The following is a 27,038-nucleotide window of genomic DNA, read 5'->3' on the forward strand; positions in this document are numbered from 1 at the left end:
TACTGAGAAGAGCCCGGCTCTGTCTTCTTCACACCCCCCTTCAGGGGTTTATATACGTTGGTAAGTTCCCCCTGAGCCTTCCCTTCCCCAGGCTGAACAGTCCCAGCTCTCTCAGCCATTCCTCATGGGAGATACTCCAGTCCCTTCATCATCTTCCAGTCCCTTCATCATCTTCATAGCCCTTTCTTGGGCTCTCCCCAGCATGCCCATGTCTCTCCTAGGACTACAAGGATGGTGAGAGGACTGGAGCATCTCTCCTGCGAGGAGAGGCTGAGGGAGCTGGGCTTGTTCAGCCTGGAGAAGAGAAGGCTGAGAGGGGACCTAATAAATGCTTATAAATATCTGCAGGGTGGGTGTCAGGAGGATGGGGCCAGACTCTGTTCAGTGGTGCCCAGCGACAGGACAAGGGGCAACGGGCACAAACTGGAGCAGAGGAAGCTCCAGCTGAACCCGAGGAAGAACTTCTTCCCTCTGAGGGTGACGGAGCCCTTGCCCAGGCTGCCCAGAGGGGCTGTGGAGTCTCCTTCTCTGGAGATATTCCAGCCCCACCTGGCCGCGGTGCTGTGCAGCTGCTCTGGGTGACCCTGCTTGGGCAGGGGGTTGGGCTGGGGGACCCACAGAGGGCCCTGCCAACCCCCACCATGCTGGGATTCTGTGATTCTGTAAATCAGATATATACACATACATATAATACATATATGTAGGTATGTGTACATGTTTTTTATGTATATACATACATAAAATAATACACATATGTGATAAAGTAATGTAAACTCAGTATTGTTTAAGCCTCAGAGACCTTTTCCACATAACTTTATTCTGGGGTGGATTTCCCAGATGGAATTACGCGCCTGTGTGCTGTGTGCTGCACGTGAAGGGAGCCTCATGCAGCTTTGCCAGTTTATGGACATATGCAAAAGATGGCCTCAAAGAAAAAGCTTTAGGGAAAGGTCTTCTAAAAATCTGAGTTTTGTATTTGACCCATGTCATAGGCACACGGTGACAAGGAAGTGTAATACATAACGCTAAAAGTAACATCCCAAACTTTGTGAGGTCGTGGTTCTGGGGAAAAAGAATAGATAAAGGCATCATGGCAAAGCATTGTGGAAAAAAATTCCCTTTATTTTTCAAATATGCAAACTATCTTTATTAATACTGAAACTCACAGCATGAAGAAAAAGCCCTTGGGAATTAACATAGTCAGACTGCCAGAACGCTACGAACACGCTGCACAGCACTGAGTTCCAGTTGTCTCTTTCTTCCTCGGTCAGAGCATAAGAAGGACATTTGATTTCAGGGCAGTTTTCATGGACAGATCTGACTCCTGAAACAATGTGCACGTATCACATACATGATGTGACACGTGGCCTGTCAGCTGAAAATCCATATTCTTCATGGATTTTCTCTTTTATTTTGAAGAGATGTGTCCTAGTCCCAGAGCTCCTCAGGTACGTATGTGTGCATCGAGATAGCTCTCTGTTTCATCCCAAATGTTGCCCATCTAATCATTAGGAATAAATCTGTTTGCAAACAGGAGAAAGTCGGAAAGCTCCTGCATGTAGAAGCAGCAGGACTGCAGTAAAGACTGCATAAACTCTCAAATATCTGATAATTTAAAAAGACACTTGATAAAGTGATTTAATACTTTCAGTTATCCACTTTTGAAGGCTGAGTTGGCACAAGGTCAGTGCCGGGTTTGGAAGGAGTACAAACACTTTCGTATGCCTGGCTGAGCCCCTAAAGGCTGCCTGCCTGCCAAGTCAGACGCAGCGGGGACGTGGGTCCTTGGGAGGTGCACAGGGAAGTCGAAGACGAAGCAGAGAATTTTCTCCATACATTGAGAAGTTCTTGTTGCGTCACCAGCAGCTACCACTCAAGGTCAGCGTGCATTGAGCTTCTTCCTGGTCAACCTTGCTTTGGAAGACTCATGACTGGAATGAAGTAAAATAGCCTCTGTTGTTTGAAGGATGGATTAGTTGGGTAAAGCAAGGTGGTCATCGAAAGGAAGTATGCAGCTTTACAGAGTGAGAGTTTAGTATTGCCTTTCCTTCTTGGATTAGCAGCAAAAAACCCAACTCTGTGTGTAAGTATGTTTGTACACACGCACCCCTTTTGTGTACGTAGAGAGAGAGGTGTATACACATATATATGCAAATTCCTGGAAATACTTTACTGTTCGGGTACTGTAAACAGATAGATAATCCCAATCATAAACTGGTTAACAACATGGGTAAACACCAGAGCTAAAAACTGTCAGCTGAATTCTGAAACTCCCCATGGGACACTGGGTTGCAGTCTTTGAAAATGAGGCCTCTACTTGTTTGTGCTCCATTAATCTTGTGTCAGAAGCAGGAAATCACAAATGGCAAGGCTGGGAGTACGCTACTTCGTGGGAACATCTGAGATGATGCTGATGCGATGTGGTACAGAGAGCCCCTTTTGTGATACATTTACATATCCACTAACAGCAACTGCAAACAGCTTAGACTCCTGCTGAATTTTATTAAGGTATCATTCGGATCCTTCCAGACAGCTTTTAAAAATGATCGGGCTGGAAGGACCCTTTGCAATATCTCTAAACCAGAAAGCACGTGCATATATTACAAAGCCAGAAGGGACCCTTGTGATCATCCAGTTCGACTCGCTGTATAACCCAAGCCCTACGTCTTCCCAGAATTCATTCCCAGTTGAGCTAGAGTCCAATCCAGCGATCTTTTCTTCCAGTTCAACTGTCAGTTTGCCCTTTGTATACAGGAAGTCTCTTCAGGATTAGGATTCAATGCTTTCTTGAAAAGTTGGACAAATAGTCTGGAACAGAAAAAGAAAAGAAAAGCAAGATGCAGTTCAATATGGACAAATATAAAATAACGTACTTAGGTAACAATAAACAACTGCATGAACACAGGCTGGGAAATTACTAGCTAGGCAGCAGTTCTGCTGAAAATGATGTAGGAATGATCACGTATTACCACTGGAGTGGAGTCAGTGCTATCATGCTGTTGTGAAAAAACAAAGCACCTTACTGGATTTTGTAAGCAGGTCTGTTCTTCATGCAGGTTTAGACTCATCTCAGCCGAGCTGTGTCAATGATAAGCTAGTGCTGCCTTAGCCCACTAGAGATACAAGCTAATGCAGCGTATCTTAAAACCCTTTGATTAAGATCCAGTCTTTAGATACAGCCATCTCATCAAAGTAAGAGTCTAACCTCACTAAGATTTAAGATAAGATGAACAGACTTGAATTTTCTGTACGTATGCATCACGGACAGTTATCCAGATCAGCTGATGCATAGCATGCTGTTAAACTACAGCAGCTTGACTCTAAGATCGAAATCTTAATGTACATGAAATATTCTTTTCTCAGCGCTCAGCACTAATCAATCTTTGGTTGGAATGTTGTGCCAAATTTTAGTCACTCCACTTTAAGAAAGATGTGGGACAGCAAGGAAAAAGTCCAGAGGAGAGGAAGGTGAATGATTATTACCTGTGAGAGTATACTGGGTCTGTTTAGTCTAGAAAGGAGAAGAGGAGACATTATAATAGTATTCATACAAGATGAAAAAATGCTGCAGAGGAGGATAACAATTTATTATCCTGCTCACTTGCCCCCTGCTACAGGAGATCACTTGGCAGAATAAGCGACCTGCCTCCCACAGTCAGGAAACAGCCTGCTGCCTGAGGGTCTGGGGCCAGCTATACCAACTGGAGCTACAATACACTCCTGTTCACCCTCCTCTGTCGTCCAATTTTGTGTGAAAGAGACGCATTTGGCCATTTATCTCCGATTCCCAACAACAATCCAGCCCATAAAAATAGAATACTCTGCCTACAGGATGTGGAATGTGGCAGCACCAATATCTAATCCTGCAGTTCCTGAAGGACCAAAGAAAGCCTCAGGATCTGGCACTGGACATCTCAAGAAACGTGTTTCAGGAAGCTGTGTTAGTGCTGGGGAGCTAAGCATGGGCACTTGTGCAGTTGTGGTTGGCAAAGCCTCTCAGGTCTTCCTTCCCGAGGTCTGCTTAGGAGCGCCACTGAGAGTATGAAGAGGGGCTTCTGGATGAAAGAGATCAGTGTGGAAAGCCAGGGTAGAGGGGTTTAAGTGAAATACTGGGTCTGGAATAATGAACAGACCTCAAGTAAAAGCTGCCCAGTTTAGGTAGTTCAGCTGTGCAAGAGGAGGCTGCTTGCTGCTGCTCTGGGCTTAGCCACCTCTCAGGCAGGACAGCTACACTGTAGAAGTCCCAAAACTGTGGGTCCTTTCCATCTTCCTGGTTGTGTCTAGACATCCATTTTCTGGATTTTCATGGACCTGGATATTATGGAGCGAGCCCTGCTGGTCCTGTTCGCTGAAGTGAGAGATACAGGCTGTGTTCCTGGCTGTGCCAGGGAAGGGGGATAGAGCATGGATGAAGCAGGTCCCTGCTTCTTGCTTGAGCCTCTGAGATATTCTGGATGTTGTGTGGGCTTACGTCCAAGCGTGTTCAACAGAAGCTGAGCTCCACTTGGTAGGAACTGAGAAATTTATCCTGAATTTATAAGTTTGGGGTCTGGCAAACTTGTACAAGTGCTGGAAGTGCTTGGGTACTGCCTATAAAAGATCAGGAGCTGTAGAAAGACAGAGATATTTTGAAGCACATTCTAGAACAATGTGAGCAAAGGGAAGTCACTTCTGAAAACAGCCAAAGATGAGCAAAGGAACAGTTTCCTTAGGAGTCTTATGACGAGGAGTGAAACTGTTTTCTGAGCGCATCTGGGGTGGCAGGGAGTCATTCCTGGAATGGAGGTACCACCCACCCGCTCAGGTGGGCAAACTGGTCTTAAACCTTGTATTTCCCCTTCTGGTTTCACCAAGAGGAGAACAGCTTGCTAAAGAGAAATGAAGTGAACTGGTGTTTGGCAGAGCTTGGTAGAGGGGAGAGCTGTTTCAGAGGCTGGATAATAGATACAATAAATTCTTTAATTGTTCGCTGCTTTCACAATCCTTTAGCAGCTTCCACTAATGAAAAGCCTGCTGACCCCCATCTGTGCTACCAGCCAGCACAGTAAGCCCTGTCCCTGCTCTATGGTCCCACATTCCTTCAGGAGCTGGGTGACTCTAGTATCTACAGCCAGAAGGGTTGCCAGAGGAGTGAGAAGCATCATCCACGTATCTGTGCAAACACCAGGACTGTGAGCAAGGAGGACACTGCCTTTATCATAAACTCTCTTGCCAGTGAAGGGCTGAACAAGAGTGCTGGGGCTCTCCAGCGATCTCCAAATGGCCAAAGCTAACGGCTTTACGTGCTTGCGGGAAGCTGCAGACCAAAGGAAGGCTTTGCAGTTGGATCCTGTGGGGTGGAGTCATCGTGGCAACCTTCTGGTGCCAGTCCATAGGTGGTAATGTCCCCGACCCACCTCGCCACTTAGCTGTGCTCATACTTCAGCTCAGAAACGAAGGAGCTCCTAGTCCAGCTCATTCACTGAGTCTTCTTCACTCAGGTCTAACTCTTGGGCCCCATAAGAACGACTAAATCAGGCTTTTGTGGAATAAAACTTTCTTTGCAGTTTAATTTTCTTCTTTTTAATGCCAGCCAGAAAGAGATGGGGGAGAAATGGGATCAGGGAAGGCTGCATATGGCAGAGGGGGGAGAAAAGTGTGCATCTTGGAGAATGGATCTTTCTCTGTCCTCCGCTATGGACTTCTGTTTCAAGTCTTGGCTTTTTAGAGCATTAATCTGCACTCTGCTGCCCGATTTCACAGTGCTGTCTCACTCCTGGGGTGCCTGAGGGTGTTGGTCTGTGGGCAAACCAGGCGGGAGAGCTGCTCTTTCTCCTCTATCACAGAATTACCGAGTTCGCAGTCCTGCGCATCCAGCTCGTGCCGGGAGAGATGCTCCACAATGCCAGCCCCCAGAGAATCCCCCAGGACATTGGTGGTCGTTCTAAGGCGGTCCCTGAAAAACCAGAGATAAAAGCAAAACATAGCTTCTTAGTAACAGCTAAGGGGATGAAGACTATTTCAAGAAATATGTTAAATGACGCTTTTTCTACTTTTCAGATCACTCTAAAAAATGACACTTCAGCATTGACAGGAAAATGACTCCCAGCGAGCCTTCCTCAGTTGATAGCCTGTGCACAGGCTTCACACTCAGTCCCGTTCTCTTGCATTCCCAGTTTCTCATTGAAAAGTTTTAGACTTGCCACAAAACAAGGGAAACGTAATTGTGGTTCCACATGGACAGTTTCCTTTCCAAAGGGCTGCTAAGGCCTTTCTGCAGACTCAAATAACCTCGCCACACCTGTTACACTTGAGTTGCATTTTGTTTTACAAAAAGTGCAGAAATTCTGGTGCAAACCTCTGACTTCGCACCGCTGCGGAGCCACTTTTCTGCAGCACGGACGGTACACACTAGGACAAGGCACCAGATTGTGGGACATGGCAAATCTAAACCGCCCTTTGCGATGAGACATTCTCCACAACCACAGCTGTATGTAAGAGCTGAAGCCATCGCCAGTCCAGCAACCCACCTTATGCTTCCGCGGCAACAACAGGTAAGACTTTTGGTAGCTGACTGAAACCAACGTTTCTGGGATAGGACAAGAGGTAACCTGGCATCTTAGGAGGCAGGGCCTTTTTCAGCCAAGTCTGTTCCTACACACAGTTCACAAGAGAAGTGGAAGCGTTGGGCAAGACTCTGTTTCCAACTGCTCAGCCATGGCTAGGAACAGACTTTGGCTCCTTTGGCTACAAACCAGCAATACAAGATACAGAAGAACAAAGGAAACACTGACAGTATGTCCCTGAGTCAGGATCTGGTTGTGTTTGAGAAGACTGAGAGCGTGAGGACTGTGCACAAATGCATTCTTCAGTCTAGTCCCTAAGAGCACTCCTGTGAAATCACCTGTCCCAAGGTTTAAAAGGGAAAGAAAGGTGAAATGGAGCAATGCAGCTGACTAGCTGCACCCATCTAAACACTCCTCAACTTTGTACAACCCAGTTTCATCCCACGTTCCATGTTTGGTAGCGCACAACTGTCACTCTACAGTGTGAATTTGCTTATTAATGGCACAACCTGTCCTTATTGGTCTGGAGACAGATAGTTTCTGGGTGCCTTTTAAGATAAAGCAAACTAAGGACATACTGCTTGGTGGCCAGGACGATCTGCAAGTCACCTCTGTTGTCACTTCACATGGTGCGGACTCCAGCTTGGGCAGAGAGGGCTACCGTGCAAAGGTCTCATGGATACAGGTGTGTTTTAAGTTTAATGATCCAGGTTACTGAGACCGCTTGTAGCAGAGACATTGGGAGTGCAGACAAATTCTGTAAGCACTGGCAGGGAGCGCAGACCAGTGCCTGCTGCTGAGCAGAGGACTTACAGAAACCAGTCCACAGCGATGATCAGCGTAATGTCTTCGGTTGGCAGCCCCACCGATGTCAGCACTATAACCATAGTCACCAGTCCTGCCTGGGGAATCCCTGCGGCTCCGATGCTGGCTGCCGTGGCCGTGATGCTGGAGGGAACAGGAGAGCACAGCTATCAGCAAAGGGAAGAAAAGAGGTAGTCACATTTGCAAAAATGTCAGGAAGTAGCTCAAACTCATCATTTACAAAACATCTTGGCAGCCTTTCTGCCCCGGTCACCAAGCAGGACGGTGACAGATGGGACATCACCACAGCAGCCAGGCTCCCCCTCCCAGGCACCCATCCGTAACAGACTGCACACTGCCACGCCAGCTAAGGGATGGCCCAGACCTGGAAATGCCATAAGGGCTCAAGTGGAGCCTCAAAGACATGGTGCCCAAATCAGATGTGCTTCTACACCTGGAGGTGTAGTCCACCCTCCTTTTCCATACTTTTTTTTCCTCACTGTATCTTCTGAGCAAAAGAAGAGCCTGACCACACCTCAGATAAGCCAAGAAACGTGAAGCCCTTCCTGTAGCCCCATAATTCTTTCAAAAATCACCTTATTGTGATGATCTGCCCGAAGTCAAGTTCATAGTTGTTGACCTGTGCAATGAAGATGGCTGCAAGGGCCTCATACAGAGCAGTGCCATCCATGTTAATTGTAGCTCCCACAGGCAGAACAAACCTCGTGATGCGCCTGTCCACACCATTGTTTTCTTCCAGGCACCTGAAGGTGATGGGCAGGGTCGCTGAGCTGAAAGGAATTTACAGAAGAACATGAACTGGGTATATGCTGGCTTTGGAAGAGGGACTAAGCCTCTGCCTGGTTTATGACCTTACCCACCTGCTTTTTCACCCTGCCATGTGAGCCAGAGGCCAGAAGCTGCTAGGAGAAAGAACAGTCTAAGCAAGGCTTCCTCAGATATGGTGCACGCTGCAGTTGCACATTCAGGCATGGCTTTCCTCAAGGGGCTGGGAGAGGGGCTGTGTAGCCTTGAGGCTGATGATGCTGGTATAACACCAAAAGAAGGTGATGCTGGAGGATTCAGGGTATATAGGACAGAGTCTCAAGGCCAAAACTCCTTTTCCAGCTATGAAAAATAACCTTGAGCCCTTTCTCACCCCCTCAGTGCGTAAGACAAGAACGACCCATGTGTGAGAATATATCTTGCAGAGAAAGCCAAGAATTGTTTCTGAAAGAGAACACGAGCAGGAGAAACGCAGTGTGTTTCAGTGTGAGAACACACGTGGGAGACACTGTCACGTGCTTGCCAGGAACTGAGCGTAGCAAGAAACACGGCACTTCGTGACACAACAGCTACCTGCAGTCCCTTGCTTTGGCCGTGTTGCACGGCAGTGTGAACCACTGAACGTACGGGTGCTCGTGCCTCTGCCCGGGGCTCCTGGGAGGGAGTTTGGGGCCAGCCGCATGCAGTGTGTGTGCCTGGGAGACAGGAACGCGCAGCTGTGAGCAAGTACACCCGTGTGAGAGGTACCTGCGTGGGGAATAACGCTGCAGTTCAGTGGGATTTGATGTTTGTCCCGAGTTCAGCATTTTGGTGCTGCAAGCAGAGTCACCACCATGTCTGGTAAGTAGAAATATGGGTCATGCACTGATGGTTAGAGATGGCCACATGATTAGGGCTCTTGAGCAGGGGAGTGGGAATCTTCTCACTCTCAAATGAGCGTGGCTGGACCAGTGCAAAAAGCTGTTAGTGCTAGAAACTGTGAGACCGCAGTGCTGCACTGAGGGCAATGGAGCACTGAGAAGCAGCCCCAGAGTATCCACACCAGCCCCAACCCTACTCCTATGTAGCCATCATACCTTGAGGACGTGCCCAGGGCTGTGATGAGAGCCTGCAGAAGCCCTGCCATGAAAACCCAGGGGTTTCTGTGAGTGACGATGAAGTAGAGCAGTGGCAGAATGCAGAGGGCATGAATGAGGAGCCCGACGATGACGGTGAGCGTGTACATCCCCAGCTGGCCTCCCATCACTGCTAGGTCATCCATCTCCAGGATTTTGCCAGCAATTAAAAACATGATCCCAACTGGAGCATACCTGCAGCAGAAACACAAGGCCAGTGCTGAGAATTGGCACCCACACTTTCACATCAGCTTTAATCCATGCTGTCTGGACAAACCCCAGCAAGCCAGCTCACCAGAAGTGCTCACTGAGCCTCATTGCTGGATGACACTGCCGGTTTCTTTTCCGGAAACCTGGAGTCAGCTGAGACTCGTTCACCATATGATCAAAACCCAGCACTTGTTGCGTGTCGGGGACCCCAGCACTCTGTTGTGTGCACAGCTTGGGCACTGGTGGAGGTTTCCTCCTCCTTCTGGGTTCCCTACAAGTCTCCAGAACACTCCTTGTAGAATTGGTAGGGGAGGTTATGGATAGCAGCCTTCAGAGTCCCTTCCTTTCCTAACAGAGCTTGGGCTGAGGTTTTTTTTTTTTAGTGAGAGGCACAAGAAAGTACAGGAGAAACAGGGAATTGGGGAGTAAAAGCAACAGTGTCCTATAGGCTCTGGGATATCAGCCTTGCTATCTTCAGACGTTCACATTTAGGGAACAGGAACGTATAGGGAATCCATATCTGGTGTAGCAGGGACTGGGCACACCAACGCCTGTGAAAGCAGCCATGGCTTATATAAAAACCCATTTTGAGCTACACTGCTACCCTTTCCAGTCCTTGTGGCTTTTTTACCCCCTCCATAACAATGCATCTCATGAGCAGCAGTGAGGCTCCACAGAGAGGAAGCCATGACACAGACACGGAGAATATCATGGGCACTAAACTAAACACGGACAAATAACTGGACCAAAGAAAATCCCACCTCCACAGCCACACCTCCTAGGGCTTGGCCTCTGCAGCTCAAGAGCTCACATGCAATTCATGCACAAGGCTCAGAGGTCCACATGCCAAACTCCAACTTAGCCTGGGAGGTTTGGAAAAGTTTCAGGAAAGGATTTCACAAATATTTCATTTCCTCTGACCTTCTGCTTAGAAGACATTCTTGGCTGCAGCTAGTGACCAGATCTCCCCAGGAAAAACAAGCTCCTGGGAGATGCTCTGCAGACTGTGGCTTCAGGAAGGAGTGCTAGGTTGCAGCTGACAGTCCTGCCTCCTGTGCCAGCAGGATTTGTAAGTCAGGAGGTCTCTCCAGACACTACCTACTGCGTGGAACCAACGTGCTATGCATCCACACCCTGCTTTCTTCACTGCAAGGGGGAGCTGAAGGAGGGGGTGTTGAAGGCACCTTGAGATTGTCTCTGGGAGTAGCGTGCAGGTCTACTTGTTCCACTGCGCCCATGCTGTCCCTTCTGTGCCCTCAGGCAACTTTTATCTCTTCTTAGGAAAGCAAAGCCCCAAGTTCTGGCTCATCCATGGAGGAAGAGATCCCAGAGGGGCTGGGGCTCCCCAGTGCTCTACTGCGAGCTCAGGGTTGTTCTTCCCCTTTGCGTCTTTCTGCGTAAGGCCTGTCCCGCTGTGCCCAGGATGTTGCTCTGAGATAAAAGGCTGTGACTACAAGACCAGGGAATGGAAGCCAGAGTGATCTAACATGGGAGAGGGTGCAGGACGGACAGATCCCCTCCCTGTCAGACACTTCCATGTATTCTGCCAGCCCCGCGTTTCTCCTGTCTCGCGGTACCTACCGCAAACTCCTGTTCAGACCCTGACTAAGAGATCTTAGAGGATACAGAGGATGAAGAGCTTAAAATAACAAGATTTGGTAAAATCCTGCCTTCTAGAGAAAACTCGTCTCAGCAATGCTTTGCTTATCTGGACTATGTAGCACACGCAGCCTTACACAGAAAGCAACAAGCAGCTGAGCTCTATAGGAGCTGGGATCTGGGGGACCTCAAATTAAAAGGCAGCAACTCTGAGTTGGCCTTGCCAATCCCACTCAGCTCTCAGAGCTAATGCATACGGGTGCCACCCTGAGTAGCTGCAAAGTGGTGATAGGTTATTGCGACTTGCAGCTAAGTCAGACTCCTGGAACATAGCTGGAAGGAAAGCTCTTGGTGGGAAAGCCTCACACCCTACCCCTGCTGGTAAGGCTAAGAGATCTTCCACTCCAGCTCTCTGGTCTTCCAAGGATGTTTCCAGCAGCCTCAAGGAAAGCAAGTCCTGGTGTACCTGATATTTCTAAGGTAAAAACAAAAAACAGGAAATGAAATGTGAACAAATATCCCATCCAGACTTTTCCCTTCAGCCTGATGGAGCCAAAGGAGAGCTGTGCCCATCTGTTTTTCCTATGCATGTCATCCTTAAATCTACCCCACTTCTCATCAGGTCAGCGGAAACTGCACCTGCAGACCTCCTGCTCCAACCGGCCGTGCTCCTCACCAGATGATAATGGCCACCAGCCTCATGATGGCTTCGTTGAGGCAGTTAAAGAACTCCCGCAGGGCCCGTCCCTTCTGCTTCATGCTGCCGATCACCAAACCGAAGCACATGGAGAACACTACCAGCCCCAGCGCGTTCACCCCATTGGCTGAGCCCGGGATGGGAATGACTTCTTCAAAGGTCAGCACCTCGGAGACGGTCCCCAGGGCATGAGTGATGTTCTCCAGGATGCCAGTGAAGTTCTCAGGCACAGGGATCTGAGTAGTTGTCACACCTGCTGTGACATTGCTGCTGTGGAGGACGGTTCTGGTGAAGACCCTGGTGCTGTACTGCGTCTTGTACTGAAAAGACACAGATGGTCAGATGCACTCACAGGTCCTGCTTCAGAAGCTCAGGACAACATGCTAGACTCTTTCCTAAAGAATGGAGAGTACTGCAAGTTCACTGCTGACCTGTGTGGGAAACGTGCCTTGCCTATTCTTAAGCTCCCTAGCTTAGTACTTTCATCACAAAGTTCATAGGACTGAAGGTGAAAAGAGACCATTGGAGCATCTCATATCCCTAGGACCAAGATAAAGGCTTCTCTGCTAACTCTTTACACTGCTTCCAAGTGCAACAGCACTACAGAAGAGACAAATCCTTGGAGAATCTGCTCTCCTTTCACTGCCAGTCCAAGCCCACTACGCAAGACCACAGAAAGCCTTCTTGACTCTGAGTGTGGGGTGGGACGGAGGTTGAAGCCCCCATCTGCAGACAGCTTGAAAAGCTTGCATGGGGGATGCTATAATACAGACTAATGGCTGCAGTGCCTCCTGGAGCAGTCAGACTTGGAGAAATGTGAAGGCAGTACAAAGCAGCTGCTATTCCATCCCTCAGAGAAGTAGGCTGGGCCATGGTCTAGGGCACAGGGCACAAAGGGAAGTGCTAGGCCAGGTGGGATTCCATACCTGTTTGAAGCAGGCTTCTACCAGGTTGGGCGGGAACATATTCCTGCAGTAGATAAAACAAGGAAAGAGTTATTGTCCTGTTTGCCTGGCAGGAAAACATGGGCTTCCTGGCCCACACCTCTGCCCTGGAGCACTGTCTCAGGCCACAGCTCTCACAACACCAGCTCAGCCTACAGAGCAGATGAGCCCTTTCAGACTGACTGACAGAAGATGGGAATGTGCTGATCTGAAGCTAGGCACCCTCCTGCATCTTTTCAGACTCCCACTGCAGGTTGTATTTCATGTGTGAGGAAAGAGACTACACAGATACAGCATTGGAATATGGGTCCATTGTAAAAGCGTCACCAAACCCAACTGAACCTTGAAACAATACTGTATTACAATTTTTAATGTTTTTAACACGCTGTCTTGCTCTCAGCCTCATCTACAGCTGCCATTTGAGCTGTCTGTTACCTTGTACCTCAGAAACATAGCTTGACCCCACTTGAGGTGGTACAGCTTTGCAATTCACTGTGTAAGGTCACAGCAAGGGAGAGAGAGACAATGTCTCGGGAACCACTTCCTCAGTTTCCTTGGGTCAGTGAAGACGGATATTTAGAGTAGCCTTTGCTGGGTGAATTTCTGAAGGGCATGTGGTCATTGGTAGCTTTCATTACTTGTTTTGCTGAGCACACCTTGGTCTCTTGCATAAATACCAGTAACAGAAGGCCTGGACTCCAGAGCTCCAGGCCAAGCATTCAATATCAGAGTGGCAAAGCCAGTTAGCTAGACTGAGCTAGGAGACAGGGTCAGACTCAGCCATTACCCTCTTTCCCTAAGAGTGTATGAGTAAAGCTGTGACACTTCAAAAGGACATTCTGTGGAGGAATGTAACCTCACTGATGGGGTCTCAAGATGAGACCATCTTGTTGACCTACCTCACCAAGTCCATGAAGGCATCTGTGGTCTGCACCTGCTCAATTCTGCCTTCTCGGTGAAGCTTGTCCTTAGATCCTTTTCCTGGGTGAATGATGATCACCATGAGGATGCCAATGAAGACTGCTATGATCGTGGTCACCATGTAGTAGATGACAGCCCGCATCCCCATCTTCCCCGAAGCTCTGCCATCCAGTGAGGCCATTCCTGGGGAGTCACACAGAGAGATAAGGTGAGAAGGTCTATTGTCTTAGAGGGAAAGAAGAAGCCCAGGGAAGATTCAAAGTGTGCAGGGCACGTGTGTGAGTTGGACAGGGAACTGGGGTCTCCAGGAAGCACAGAATACAAGGGACAGACTTTGGAGCTCCAAGGTGATGTTCATATAGGAGAATGTGACTTGTGGTTATGAAGAAGCATAGTACTGGTGGGTCTTAAGCTGCATTTGAGAATATAGCAATTTCCTCCTGAAGGTCTCAGAAGGGAAATAATCCCCTCCCAGTACATTGGGCCTTTAAGTCCCTCATGGTGGGATGTTTCAGCAGGTGCGATGCCTTGCTGTCCTTTCTGTTGTTGCAAAGCTTGGCTGGCCTGCATGTCTTCTGTGCGGACCTGGATGAAACAAGCTTTCCACCTGGTGATCAACTCCAGCTTTTTTGGACTGACATGAATTAACCTTCCCTAGCCTGGAGAAAACATGAAGCTGACCTGGGCAATAAACTTGTTGATGGTTGAGGTTACGTAGGATGAAATCCTTGTTAGTGCTCGTGTTGGACATTAGAAATACCACATTATGTCCTCCCTAGTCTTCTGAGAAAGCACAAGGCCTTCCTTCCCCACTACTGAGCTAGCACGGGTATGAGTGTGAACCATTTTCACTTCAGCTGTAGGTTCAGGCTTGTCACTACTAGCCAAACTAATCCAAGCACTTCCAGCTGGGGCACAAGGGGAGACTCCAACAACATCTAGCATCTGTCTTTGCTGATTATTGCTTGGCTGAAAGCAGCAGAAAGCACTTCTTACCTGTAATCAAGCTAGAGACAATGAGAGGAAGAACCAACATCTGGAGCATACGCATCAGCAGCTCGCCGGGGAAGGAGAAATACTTGATCTGGCGATAGGTCAGCTGGTAGGGCCGGAGGGAAAATGCCAAGATGATCCCTGTGGATTAGCAAGGGATGAGAATGGAAATGGGACAGCATGATCCAGTGGTCTGTCCCTCAGTCCTACAGTGTGGCTTTTCTCTTTCTCATCTCCTTTCAGCTCCTCCTCTCCCCAAAGGAGCAAATGCTCTTTCTTTGTCTAAAAGGCTATGATCCAGTTTTTACTGTATGCTCTCTCTCTCTCCCTTTGACATATTTCTATGCACAGGATCCTCGTGCTAAACCACAGCTCTCCTTGTTGCTCTGTCTGCTGCTCCTCTGGGTCTGTCCCCTGGAAGCTCATGAACACAAAAATGCTGTGACCAGAGATATGATGTCCCAGCCTAACCTAAGTGTGACTACACAGTTCAGAGACTTTGTCCACCCACCTTTTAAAGCTGAGTTCAGCCAGTGAGGTAGATACATATAGCCTGGACCAAAAGCGCGGGACAACCCACTCTCTGCTGGGCAGATTCAGTCTGCATTGTGTCACAGCCCTTTGCATCAGTTCCCCTTCTGGTACTGTCAGGCTAAAGCTGTGGGGTGAAGCTGAAGAGCCCTGGTGCCTGTAGCTGCACCTGCAAGAGGCCTCTGAACAAACCTGGATAATTTTTTATGATTGGTAGAACTGGGTCATCTTTGATTGCTGTTGTAGACTATTCCTAGGCTACAGACAGAAAGGATCAACAAGGATTCCTTCACACATGCGCTCTGCAAGGTCTGTTGTCCTTACACACAAAGGTACTTCAGATTTGGAGAGCATTTTGAGCTGCCAGCACATCAGCTTCACCTGCCCAGCCAAATCATTATGATAAAACAAAATCTTTGTGGAATAAACAAACTTTTCCCCGCATTTATAAATGGCGCCCGGTGTTGCCACCAGCTCCCTACCTAGTAAGACTGCAGCAATGGTGAAGAGGACGAAAGCGTTTCTCCTGAAGAAGCTCTTAGCGCTGTCAGCAGTGATGCTGTACATCCGCTTCTTGGCCCGCGCCGCCCGCTTCTGCACGGCCTGCCGGAAGCGCTGCACCCGGCTCTCGGTGTTGAGCCGCTTGGCTGCGTCCTCGTTGAGGAACAGGCTGTTGACATGGCTCTGCTCGCTCATGGTCAGCACCTCTGCTCGGTCCCCAAGGCACAGCTCTGCCTACACTGGGCAAGGAGGACACAGGAGGGGAAGCGTAAGCTGCAGCACCTGACACCTTGCCTTCATTTTTAGGTCATTTCACAGAATCAGAGAATGGCAGGGGTTGGAAGGGACCTCTGGGGATCATAGAATCATAGACTCATAGAATGCTTTGGGTTGGAAGGGACCTTTAGAGGTCATCTAGCCCAACCCCCCTGCAGTGAACAGGGATATCAAGATCCCCCAGTCCAACCCCCCACTGAAGCAGGCTCACCCAGAGCAGGCTGCACGGCACCGCGTCCAGGCGGGATTTGAATATCTCCAGAGAAGGAGATTCCACAGTCCCTCTGGGCAGCCTGAGCAGGTTTATTTAGCGTTGATTAATGAGCTCCTGTGCCCCTCTGCAAGGAACAGACCCTGAGGAAAGACATCTAAAGGGCTGCCAGGGTCTTGTCACGACTGCTCTGTTGTCTCTGGAGAAGCTCTGGCTTCTGTAGCACCCAGCCTGCACCGAGGAGCGGCTTGTGGTGGCCTGGGCAGCCACCCAGGCTTGTTCTTAGGAGTTTTATCAGTTTAGACAGGAATGAATTTTTATCACCTGGCACTAAAACCAGCTCCTGTACACAAGCTGTTCCAAACAAGACCAAGCAGCAAACAACATCTCTGACATAGCTCCTAGATGGGCAGGCCCCTACCAGAACAGGTTTTCTTCATGACAGCAAGTGGCACCGGCTGTTTCTGCAGAAAGGAACACTATGCCTTTGGCTTCTGTGGAGCCTGCGGATAATGCTTTACTGACTTCCCTTGGAAGCACAACTGGACTTTCAAGTAGTATCTCTCGTCAGACTCCACTGATGGGGTTAACCTGCTGTCCTGACTTCACAAATACTAAGGCCGAGATCAAACCTATTCCAAAGAGGTAAATAAAGGACCAGTTCTGCTCCATTACCTACTGGCTGCAAGGCCTGGAGCAGCCTACTGTTCTTTAACTGTTTATTTTTCACGATTATTCCTATATTCCTCCGTGCAAAAGAACAAAGGGGCTACACAGGCAGAAAAGTCCACTCTGGAGTGCTAGAAGGCACCAGCAATCCAACAGTTCTTGTCATTAGGAGGATTACTGCTTGACTATGCAGGTGCCATTTTCCTACTGTCACTGTGTCTTGCCGGATACAAGGTCTGGAAACGATTCTTGTTCCCAGAAGTTTGCAAAGAAGATACAAGACTAGATGAAACCAAAGAAGAACAAAGCCACCTTAGCACATCAGCAGATGCTGAAAGACCTTTCTTGGGTGTTGCAAGTCAAATAAGAGCTACTCCATTTGCAATCCTAAATTTAAGTCAAAGAAACCATCACTACTGGGATTACATTCTCTATAAAATACAAATCTAGTGTCTGCCATTTGGACCTGGATAAATGCCTATTGTGAACTGAAGACATCACCTGATAGAGGAATTGGTTCATGGTACACCATTGCAAGGTCATTTCCAACAGACAGATGGAGGAAAACCTCCATTCTGATGGAAGACTTGTTTGCACAGATGCCTTCATGAGGTCCAGAGCAGTGGAGAGACCCCTGAAATGGCCCAGCCAAGTCACTCTAAGACGCCCCAAAGCTAAGCTGTGTGAAGGCCACTGGCAAGGGTTCTGGGCTTTTGCTGCAGGAACCTTGCAGTGCTGCTGTGGTCACCCAAGATTTGGGATTAGCAAACAGCATTCTGTGGATTTCGGTCTGCTGATTCCAGCTTGATCACTCATTCACTTTCATATTACACCACCCTGCATTTATCTGTCGATGGAGCCAATATACATCAAACTGGGCGAAAACTTTGCCTGTCTTCCTTCTTTTCACTGCCAGTCCTCCTACTTTTCACAGCTATGCATGAGAAAAAGAAACGGCAAAGTACATATTCTTTCAGTTCACAGCAGGTTAAGAAACTATGGATTCAGTCCCCTGTGCCCTAGAATAGACTAGTATTCTTTATTTAGTGGCCTCTCACATGTAGGGTTGGACAAAGTTCTTAGCTGTTAGGTTCCAATGAGCCAGGACTTGCACACATCTTGTATCCTCCTGTCTTGCCAGTTACTGGCATCACTGGCCCTACAAGGAAGAGGACACCTCTCACATCTCACCCTTTGCCACCACAGACTTCCTGAATAATTCTTTTTGTGATCCATGTTATCTTCTTTTGCCTGCAGGATTTCCAGATGTCTGTCCCTGAGCTTACTACTGAAAAGTAATTGTCTGTGCTGTCAGTAGCTGGAGGGATAGAATAGAGTAGAATAGAGTAGAATAGAATAGAATAGAATAGAATAGAATAGAATCAGATCTTTCAGTTGGAAGGGGCCTACAATGATCATCTAGCCCAGCTGCCTGACCCGTTCAAGTCTGACCAAGTTAAAGCATGTTATGAAGGGCATTGTCCAAATGCCTCTTAAACACTGACAGGCCTGGGGCATTGACCACCTCTCGAGGAAGTCTGGTCCAGTGTTTGAGCACCCTCTTGGTACAGAAATGCTTCCCAATGTCCAGTCCGAACCTCCCCTGGTGCAGCTTTGAAGTCCTATCGTGGCATCCCAGGGAGAAGGGACCAGCACCTCTCTCTCCACATCCCCTCCTCAGGAAGCTGCACAGAGCAATGCGGTCGCCCCTCAGCCTCCTCCTCTCCAAACGAGACCAACCCAGAGTGCTCAGCCATCCCTTGGAGGACGTGCCTTACAGCCCTGGTGCCAGCTTGGTTGCGCTCCTCTGGAGGCTTTCAAGGACCTTCACATCCTTCTCCAATGGTGAGTCCCAGCGCTGCATACAGTGCTCCAGGTGAGGCCGCACCAATTCTAAATACAGCGGGACAATCCCCTCTCTTGACCATCTCCTCATGCTGGGGTTGATGCCCCCCCCAACTGGGTTTGCCCTCTTGGCTTCCAGGGCACACTGCTGGCTCCTCTTGAGCCTGCTGCCCACCAGCCCCTCCAGAGCCCTTTCTGCAGGGCTGCTCTCCAGACACCCCGCTCCCCATTTACACTTGTGCCCGCCCTTACTCCTCCCCAGCTGCAGAATCCCGCATTTGCATCCGTTCAGCTTCACACCGCTGATGACTGCCCAACGCTCCGGTCTATGGAGACCCCTCTGCAAGGCCTCTCGTCCCTCAGCAGCTCCTCCCAGGTGGGGCTCATCCGCAAGCTTGCTAATGGGCATTCAGCTGCTGCATCCAGGTCATGGATCAAGATATGGAACAGCGCTGGCCCCTGGACTGAGCCCTGAGGAACACCGCCAGTGACCGGTCGCCAGCCGGACGCAGCCCCGGTCACTACAGCCCTTTGAGCCCGGCCGTCCAGCCACTGCGTCTCCCTGCGCACCGTCAGCCTGCTCATCTCCCAGCGGGACAACTGCTGCAGAGGGATGCTGAGAGGGACAGTATCCAAAGCCTTATGAAAATCCAGAAGAATTACAATCACCGCCTTCCCTTCATCCATGAGGTGAGTGACCTAATCATAGAAGGAGATCTAATTAATTAAACAGGACTTTCCCTTTGTGAGCCCATGTTGACTGTGCCTGACGATGGCGTTGTTCTTTAAATGCCTTTCAATAGCACCCTGTATGCATAGTTTTACAGGTGCTGAGGCTGGACTAACAGGTCTGTAGTTCCCTGGGTCTTCCCTCACACCCTTCTTGGAGACTGGAATAACATTGGCTGGCTTCCAGGCGGCAGGGATGCAGCGCAGCTTCCTACGGCAGAACCGATTACCAGCTAGGGCAATCACTTCTAAAAGCAGAACCACCACAGATAGTTTCAAACCCCCCAAACTCGCTTTCTTTCTCCCAAACCACTCACTCTTCATCAACCAACACTGCACACCTTGGTGAGACAAAGTGCTACCTTTGACATGCAAAGCTCTCATCTCCTTAGCGAAGTGAGAACAGTCACACTGACGGCGCTGCAATCGCCCGTCACTGCTCGCTACATGCAAACCAGGCTTCCCACTCACCATGGTGACCCAAGGAGACCTGCGCTGAGCCAGGAGTGCAGAAATGCAGACTCACCTCTCCTCCAGACCTCACCTTTCTTAGAGTTGGACCATACCACAGCAACGGCACAAATTCCTGCACAGGGAAGGGGGGAGCAGAACCCACTCATATAGAGAGGGACTCACCTGCTCTTTTCTCCAGATGTCTCCCCATCCACGTGTACTGGAAAACGTATTTTTGTGCAAAAAATATGAAATTTCTGTTTTGATATGGGAAAGTTCAGGATTAGTCATTCCATCCCATGTTCCACCATATGCTCCACAGGCTTCTCAGAGCAACACTCACACAGAAGGAACTCAGCAGCAGAACTTGCTCCTGTGATGTCCCCACCCTCTTGCTGACTTGCTCCCTTTCTCCATCTGCATATTTTGCAACACAGCGGCCCCCTCCGCAGCCCATTCCCTCTGCATCGCTGGCCTGAAATTGTGTAAATATTCTCTGTTGCATCAGCTGGAAGTTTGCAAACTGCTGCAGCAAGTCACCAAAATACTCTTGCAGATTAACGGTCTGTCGATGGCTTGGATCTTCCTTCTTGTGAGGAAGAAGGTGGCTTTGCTCTCCTGATGAAGGTTCTCCTATTCAGGGCTGCTTCTCCAGACTCCACTCTGCCAGAAGCACTGAGATATCTGAGAGAGCATTTCTGGAGGTAACTTCAAGGCCAGAACCGGGAAGCACAGGATATTTTGCAAGAAAGTTCAGTGTTGCAAAACCAATGCCTAGTTCCTGACAATGAGGTTTCACAGAAACAGTGGGATTTTGGCCATTTTAGGGATATCAGTCAAAAGACGGTGAAAGTAAAAAATGGGGAAGGAAGATCTTTGCACTATATATTTTTTTCCTGCTCTTTGCAGATTTTTTGTGTGCTTATCTTCCCACCTACGCAGGGAGAAGATTTCCAGCATGAGGGGAGGAGGACAATAGTGCTGAAGGACCTATAAAGAGCCAGAAAACATGAAATCCCTGAATCAACTGAGGTGCATCTATTCCCACTTGTACTGTATGTTGAAGAACACCCCTCCTTCTTATGCCTTGTCTCTGCTAAAGCAGCCAACGTCAGAAAAGCTGAAACCACCCAGTGTGCAGCACCTCCCCATGAACGTGTTTTAAAGACAGAAGGTGATAAAATCCTGGCTGAAGGGAAGAGAAGCTCGCCATCGCACGCTCACCGCGAGGCAGTTTCGCTGGAGGGCTACGTGTGGGAGCGTCAGGGCATGTCTGCACCCCCTCATCAGAAATTTCACAGTTTTGGTCCCCACATGCACCCTTGTCCTTAAATACTGCTTTATCGTAAAAAGGATGTAAGCAATCTCAGAACGTGAAACTCCTTTCATTTTCTGATGGGTATCCTCGCTCTTAGACTTGTGCGAGGGGATGTGAATATGCCCACAGGCTGCCACCTCCTGAGCGGTTTTTCACAAGTTTTTCTGACATTTGCAGAGGGGGGAATGGTGGGCACAAACCTGAGTCTGCCCGTCCATCTGTGGTGGCAAGGACATGGGTGAAACAGCCCCGGCAGCCGGGATGAGCTCTGCTCTGCACCCATCGCCCCGCTGCAGCCCGGTGTCGTGTGGGGAGAGTCTCATCCCCTGGAACCAAGCTGCTCCAAACTTGGAAATGGAGAGTAAAATATTGCACGCAGCAGAGAAACTTCTTGAAATATTATCTTGAACGTATGCGTTGACTAGACTCTTTAAAGGCACACAGCCCCCCACAGCCTTATCCACAGCCCTCTCCCCAAGAAAAGGCCAGCTCGTTAAACTGGAGAACCAGGGAGAGCTGTAGGAGGAAAGGCAACCTGCAGATGCATCTGATGAAAGAACGAAACACGTCAGTAAGGATGTAACCTCACTGTCAGATCAACCAGATTTTTTAAACCCTCATCCCTCAAAAGGGAGCTTGCAGATCATGAGGAGCTGAGCAGATCTCCATGAAAGAGGCCTGCAGTCCGCAGGAAGACAAGCAGCGAATTTCAGAGGGGTGTTATGACCCTGATGCAAGAAGTCATTCCTGATCTAATGTAAGAATAGCCGCACTGGGTACTGGTGTGGTCCCCGCAGAGACCTATGCACAGATTTATGTCCCTGCCCATGGCAGGGGGGTTGGAACCACATGATCTTTAAGGTCCCTTCCAACCCAAACCATTCTATGATCCTATGATTCTATGATCCTTTTTATAGCAATGGATATATCGTGGGATGAAAGGGAAGATCCCCTTGCGATCTCTTATGGTGACAGACAAGACCAAAACAGGTAGAAACATGTTTCTTACTGGACGTCACAACTGGAATCTCTCTATTGGCAAAACCAACCAATGCTTGACTTTTATGAAGCTGCCATCACTGAAATATTCCTGCACTCCGTTATTCAAACAGCAGCATCAAGAAGCTCGCTGTAAGTATTTCTTAGGTTTTTTTTTCATGTGGCGAAAGATTTTGCCCTTCTGTATTGAGGTGGTTTGCACCCATGGGAGCCCAGAAGCAAGTTCCTCCTGCGCGGTGCCCATGTCGGGCTGTCAGCAGGGGCTAAGGGGAGTCTTTATGCAGGAAAGCCATGAACCTGGTCTGTGCACTGGGCAGGCACTGGGACTCTCCGTCGACCTGTTCCACGGTGCTGGGGAAGCCCTGCAGAGCCCTGCGGAACAGCGTCTGACCCTGGGGAGTGTCCGGCGCAGCGCAGCGCCCAGTGCTCTGTGCCTGTAGGGCTGCAGGATTCTGGTGGGAGCTGGAGGAGATGGGCTGCATCTCCATGGGCAGAGCTACACAGCTGAGAGAGGGCCCGGTTCCACGTGGAAAACAGCTCCCACGAGGTCGGGGCAGCGGTGCTGGGCAGAGCGGGTCAGCTCTGCGTAGCAGTGATGCACTGAGTTTCTGCCAGGGAGAACAGGCAGAGCTTGTGCTGCCCACAGCTAAGCCTTTTCTCTGTCACGTTTATAACCAAACTCACTGTCCAGACAGAGCTTTGCACGCCTTAGCACTCCTTCACAACAGGAACAGAAACTACATCTACGCCTACGGGAAACAAATCTACTCCATGCCTGCTCATGGCTCTGCCCTCGCTCCAGTCACATGCAACAGCCTCTGCGGTCACGGGGCTGTGAACCCTCTGAGCATGAGGAGAAACTCCAGAAGATCTTCAGTCTGGTTTTGTCTAGGACATGGTCAGAGTTAGACTGTGCTGGGTGAAGAGGAAATGCATTTGGCTATTTTACATGGTCCAGATGAAAATAAATGCTTGCAAACCAGTAACAACAGTGCAGCCTTTTCTCAGGACCTCCATCCAGTACATCACCCCTGGGACCCCAAGCTCTCTGCAAGTCCCAGCTAGGACCAGCACCAGGGTCCAGAAACTCCACTATGCTTGTGCCAGCAGGTCCAAGGAGGGGATCCTTCCCCTCTGCTCAGCACGGGTGAGGCTACAGCTGGAGTGCTGTGCCCAGTGCTGGGCTCCTCAGTACAAGAGAGACATGGACACACTGGACAGAGTCCAAGGCAGGGCCATGAAGATGATGAAGGGACTGGAGTGCCTCTCATGAGGAAAGGCTGAGAGAGCTGGGACTGTTCAGCCTGGAGGAGAGAAGGCTCAGGGGAATCTTATCAATGTATACCTGACAGGAGGGTGTGAAGAAGACAGTGCCAGACCCTTCTCAGTGCTGCCCAGTGACCAGATGAGAGGTGGTGGACACGAGCTGAAGTACCAGGAAATTATTCTTAAGCACAAGGAAAGGCTTTTTAACTGTAAGGCAGACTGAACACCGGAGCAGGTTGCCCAGAGAGGTTGTGGTGTCTCTATCCTTGGAGATATTCAAAAGATGACTGAATGCTGTCTTGAGCAACCAGCTGTGGTTGACTGCTTTGAGCAGAGCGGGCTTGGACTAGATGACCTCCAGACGTCCCTGCCAGCCTCATCCATGCTGTGATCCCTCCATCTTCTGCTGATGTGCTGTGAGACAAGGCTTTACAGAACTTTTCAGACAGCACTGACACACCCTGCCCCTGGCAGTGTCCTGGAGCTGATTTGCATGTATAATTAGTACAAGGCCATGGTCTGGTTCCTCACTCTTCCCTCCCCCTTCAACCCCTGCACAGCACTCTTGTACCACACTGAAAGATAAACAAGAAAATGCTACTTCATGGAAGTGGCCAAGTGCTGTTGGCACGCTGGGCCTGTCACGAGGGCCCCAGGGGTGTCCCAGCAGAGGGGGAACTGTTGGTCAAGCAGGTCCGCTGTGAGATGCTCCTCTGGGACAAGGAAGGTCCTGACCACTGGCAGGACGTGGCAGTACGAGGCACTCTTGCCATGGTGTGTGGGGCTGGAGAAAGTCAACGCAAAGTTCAAGTGAAGACTTTACCTGCCTTCTCGCCCCGCACTTTGTTCTCTCAGAGCATCACTGGTCAGCCCATGCCCTGTTCCCTCTGCCTACGTGTAGCGCACTGGCATGGCTTTCTGATTGTTAACATGTCCAAGAGATGTCAGCCAATTGCCACATAACCAACCCCAAGGAAGGCAAAAAACTGTGTGGCCAACACAGCAGGGGAGAGCTCCAGTCTCCAGAGGGTTCAGGCTCCTGGCTGGGAGAAACCCAGGTGTCACTGCTCAGAACAAATGGATGGGAGACAGTGATCGAAATGCTGGTGCTTTACATCGCTGTTCCACTATCGCTAATGTCGGCGTAGAAGAACACACAACTGGTTAATCTAATTAGTCAGTTTTACTCCTGGGACTGACAGAAGTCAGCCAAATTAGAAATGCCCACTGCAAAGTCTCTCCCAGGTTTACCAGCCTCCAGGAACCGGGGGAAGAGCGGCAATACAACCCCAAAGCAGCGGTGTTGGTACAGTGCGTACCGTCCCACCGCTGCCACGGGCGTGCAGCGTGGCACTCGGTCAAGCTTTGCCGCTGAAGGGATGGCACTGGCACAGCACGTCAGAAACCAGGCATCCCCCTCAACAACAGCTACCCCAGCTCCCTCTTCCCTGCTGATGCAGCTCTCTTGTTTTCCTTGCTGACAGCCAGCCAGAGACTGTGAAATAATCAGCACTTTTGAGCCCACTGTTTCTCTTGTCTCCAAGGAAACTCTGCTATTATGTTCAACATCAAAACCAGCAGGGTTATCAGGGAGGGAAGTCTCCACAGGTAGCAGCAGGGAAGCACCCTAAGGGGGAGAAGAGGGAAGAATCTCTGCAGGAGGAGAGGAGCTGGGAAGAGCTTTGCACAAGCTAGGCAGATATGGAGGGACAAGGCAAGGGGTCACGGAGAAAGCTGCACTAGTCTTTCCAAGGTGGACAGCTTCTGCTGCTGGGTCACCTAGGGAGAGGGCAGAAGTTAAACAGCCCATCCTCGCGCAGAGGGAGGGAAGGCTCGGCCCTTGCGAGGAAGGGATGTGCCAGGCTGCTCAAGGGAAGGCAGGCAGGGCCATGCTTCGCCCTCAGGGCTCTGCTCAGTGGCCTGACAGTTCCAGTTAGCAGCTATCAAGTTCTACTTGGTTTTGGGCAGATCGTTGGCACTTCAGAGAAGGAAGCTACAGTCCCTCCACCACCAGGTAAAATAGGTGCTTTGAAGGGTCCGTCTGTGCAAGGGTGGCAAAGGAGGAGCGGGTATCTCCTCTTCTGCCTCACTCTCCCCCATCGGTAGCTCGGTGCCTGTGGTCAGGAGCACTGAATCCAGCCACTGTGCTGTTATCTGGTTTTTTTCAGTCCTGAGGACCAGGGTAGAGAGGGCTCACAGACCCCCTGGCTGGAGGCATCCTGACCCCTCATGCTGCTGGAACCTTTGCAGCCTGGTCCATTGCTTGCCCTTGGGAAGGGCAGAACAAGCTGAAAGCAAGGCAGCCAGAGTGCCTATGCTGAAAATTTCCATGCACAAGTCCAACTGGGATGAACTCAGCCATCTTTGCGTTGCTATAGCAGCCCCTGGCAGGGCTTCCTGCTCAGTGAAGTGCTAGGGCATCTCCATTTTCCACTTACTACTTGGCAGCCAGCTCCCTCCCAGCCAGCTCCTACCACGACAATGGACCCAGGAGGAGAACGGATCTGCCGAGGGTCCAGCCACTGACCCATCTCTGTGAGAGAACACCAGCTAAGGGGAGAGGAATCTGCAACAGGCAGGAATTTCAGCCCAGCTAAGCTCTACAGTGACAAAGTGAGCATTAACTGATCAGCTGATTTGGAGCCTGAGCCTGATACTGGGAGGACAAGTGCTGCTCTCCCCATGGCTCCCTACTCATGCTAAGGTCCTGTGATCAGGTTGTCTCTCTCCAGCTGCCCACCAGGCATTTCACCCCAGCCCAGAACATACAGTCCCGCTTTTAAAGCACTCCCCGCTGCGCAGTCCCCTGTCCTAAAGCAGGATGCGAGCTATCCCTGCTGCTCTCTCATGCATATGCCAAGGAAATCTCCTGCCATCCTCCTGTGCTGCTTCAGCCCCTGGACCTGGCACCGCTCTTGCTCATGCATTCAGATTTGCTGACAAAACCACTCACCTGGAACAAGTGCTGGTCGCCAAGCAGGAAGGGCAGTGGGTCTTTTTCGTCTTGGGGGATTATTCTGAGTTGTTTTGTTCTTTAGTTCTTTAAGCTCAAAGGCAGGATGCAGGATTTTCTCCTTAGAAAGGTACAGCGTTAGCAGAGAGCTCTGAGCAGTACCTCCTGAGAGAGGAAAGGAAGACTGTAATATGCTCAGGATACATGGCAGTAGGGGGTGGGGGAGTGGCATGTAGGAGGAGACTGAGAAAATCTTCGATGATTGCAGGAGACCAGAGGACAGAAAGCACCTGTCACCACGATGTTGCATATAGTCCATGCTGGGCTTAACACTACCAGCGTATTTGCAGTTTCTTCTGCCTCCTCACACAAGCTGCAACGAGAATTGGCAGTAGCAGACAGCAGGACAAGCTGTTAAATGAGAACCGGATCTCACCCCCATCTCACTCCTGCCCCTCTCTCTGTTCCTTCCACGAGGGTGGCTGCTGCAGAAAGCCACCCAGCAGCCACAGCTGGATAGCCTGCACAGGCAGGTCCTTCCCCAGTCCAGCCTGTGGAAGCAGGACCACCGCGATCCAGACACACTCCTGGGGTTTGTCCAGGTCAGCCCGAGGGGATGGACGTGCCTGTGCCTCAGCTCAGTCGCTGTGACTTCTGGTTGGTGTGCTGGGCA

At 49.9% G+C, this 27,038-nt stretch overlaps 1 protein-coding gene across 5 annotated transcripts; it reads right to left on the minus strand.

Moving 5' to 3' along the window:
• Nucleotides 1-1,125: 1,125 nt before the first annotated feature.
• On the minus strand, nt 1,126-26,568 carry LOC104330521 (excitatory amino acid transporter 4-like). 5 transcript variants are annotated; one of them, XM_075444271.1, is made up of 12 exons: nt 26,366-26,568; nt 15,628-15,885; nt 14,618-14,755; nt 13,600-13,804; nt 12,683-12,725; nt 11,736-12,076; nt 9,212-9,445; nt 7,946-8,140; nt 7,359-7,493; nt 5,832-5,935; nt 3,484-3,511; nt 1,126-2,808 (listed from the first exon to the last, which is right to left on the minus strand). In XM_075444271.1, the coding sequence occupies exons 2-11, from the start codon at nt 15,839-15,841 to the stop codon at nt 3,507-3,509; spliced, it is 1,614 nt and encodes a 537-aa protein (XP_075300386.1). In that variant the 5' UTR covers nt 15,842-15,885; nt 26,366-26,568; the 3' UTR covers nt 1,126-2,808; nt 3,484-3,506. The 5 variants fall into 5 exon arrangements, with proteins under 5 accessions (XP_075300386.1, XP_075300385.1, XP_075300383.1 ...); XM_075444270.1 differs by lacking the exon at nt 3,484-3,511; XM_075444268.1 differs by lacking the exons at nt 1,126-2,808; nt 3,484-3,511 and having other exon boundaries at nt 5,561-5,935; nt 15,628-15,880.
• Between the last annotated feature and the right edge of the window lie 470 nt (nt 26,569-27,038).

This window comes from Opisthocomus hoazin, chromosome 27 (genome assembly GCF_030867145.1).
Source record: "Opisthocomus hoazin isolate bOpiHoa1 chromosome 27, bOpiHoa1.hap1, whole genome shotgun sequence".
Taxonomy (NCBI): domain Eukaryota; kingdom Metazoa; phylum Chordata; class Aves; order Opisthocomiformes; family Opisthocomidae; genus Opisthocomus; species Opisthocomus hoazin.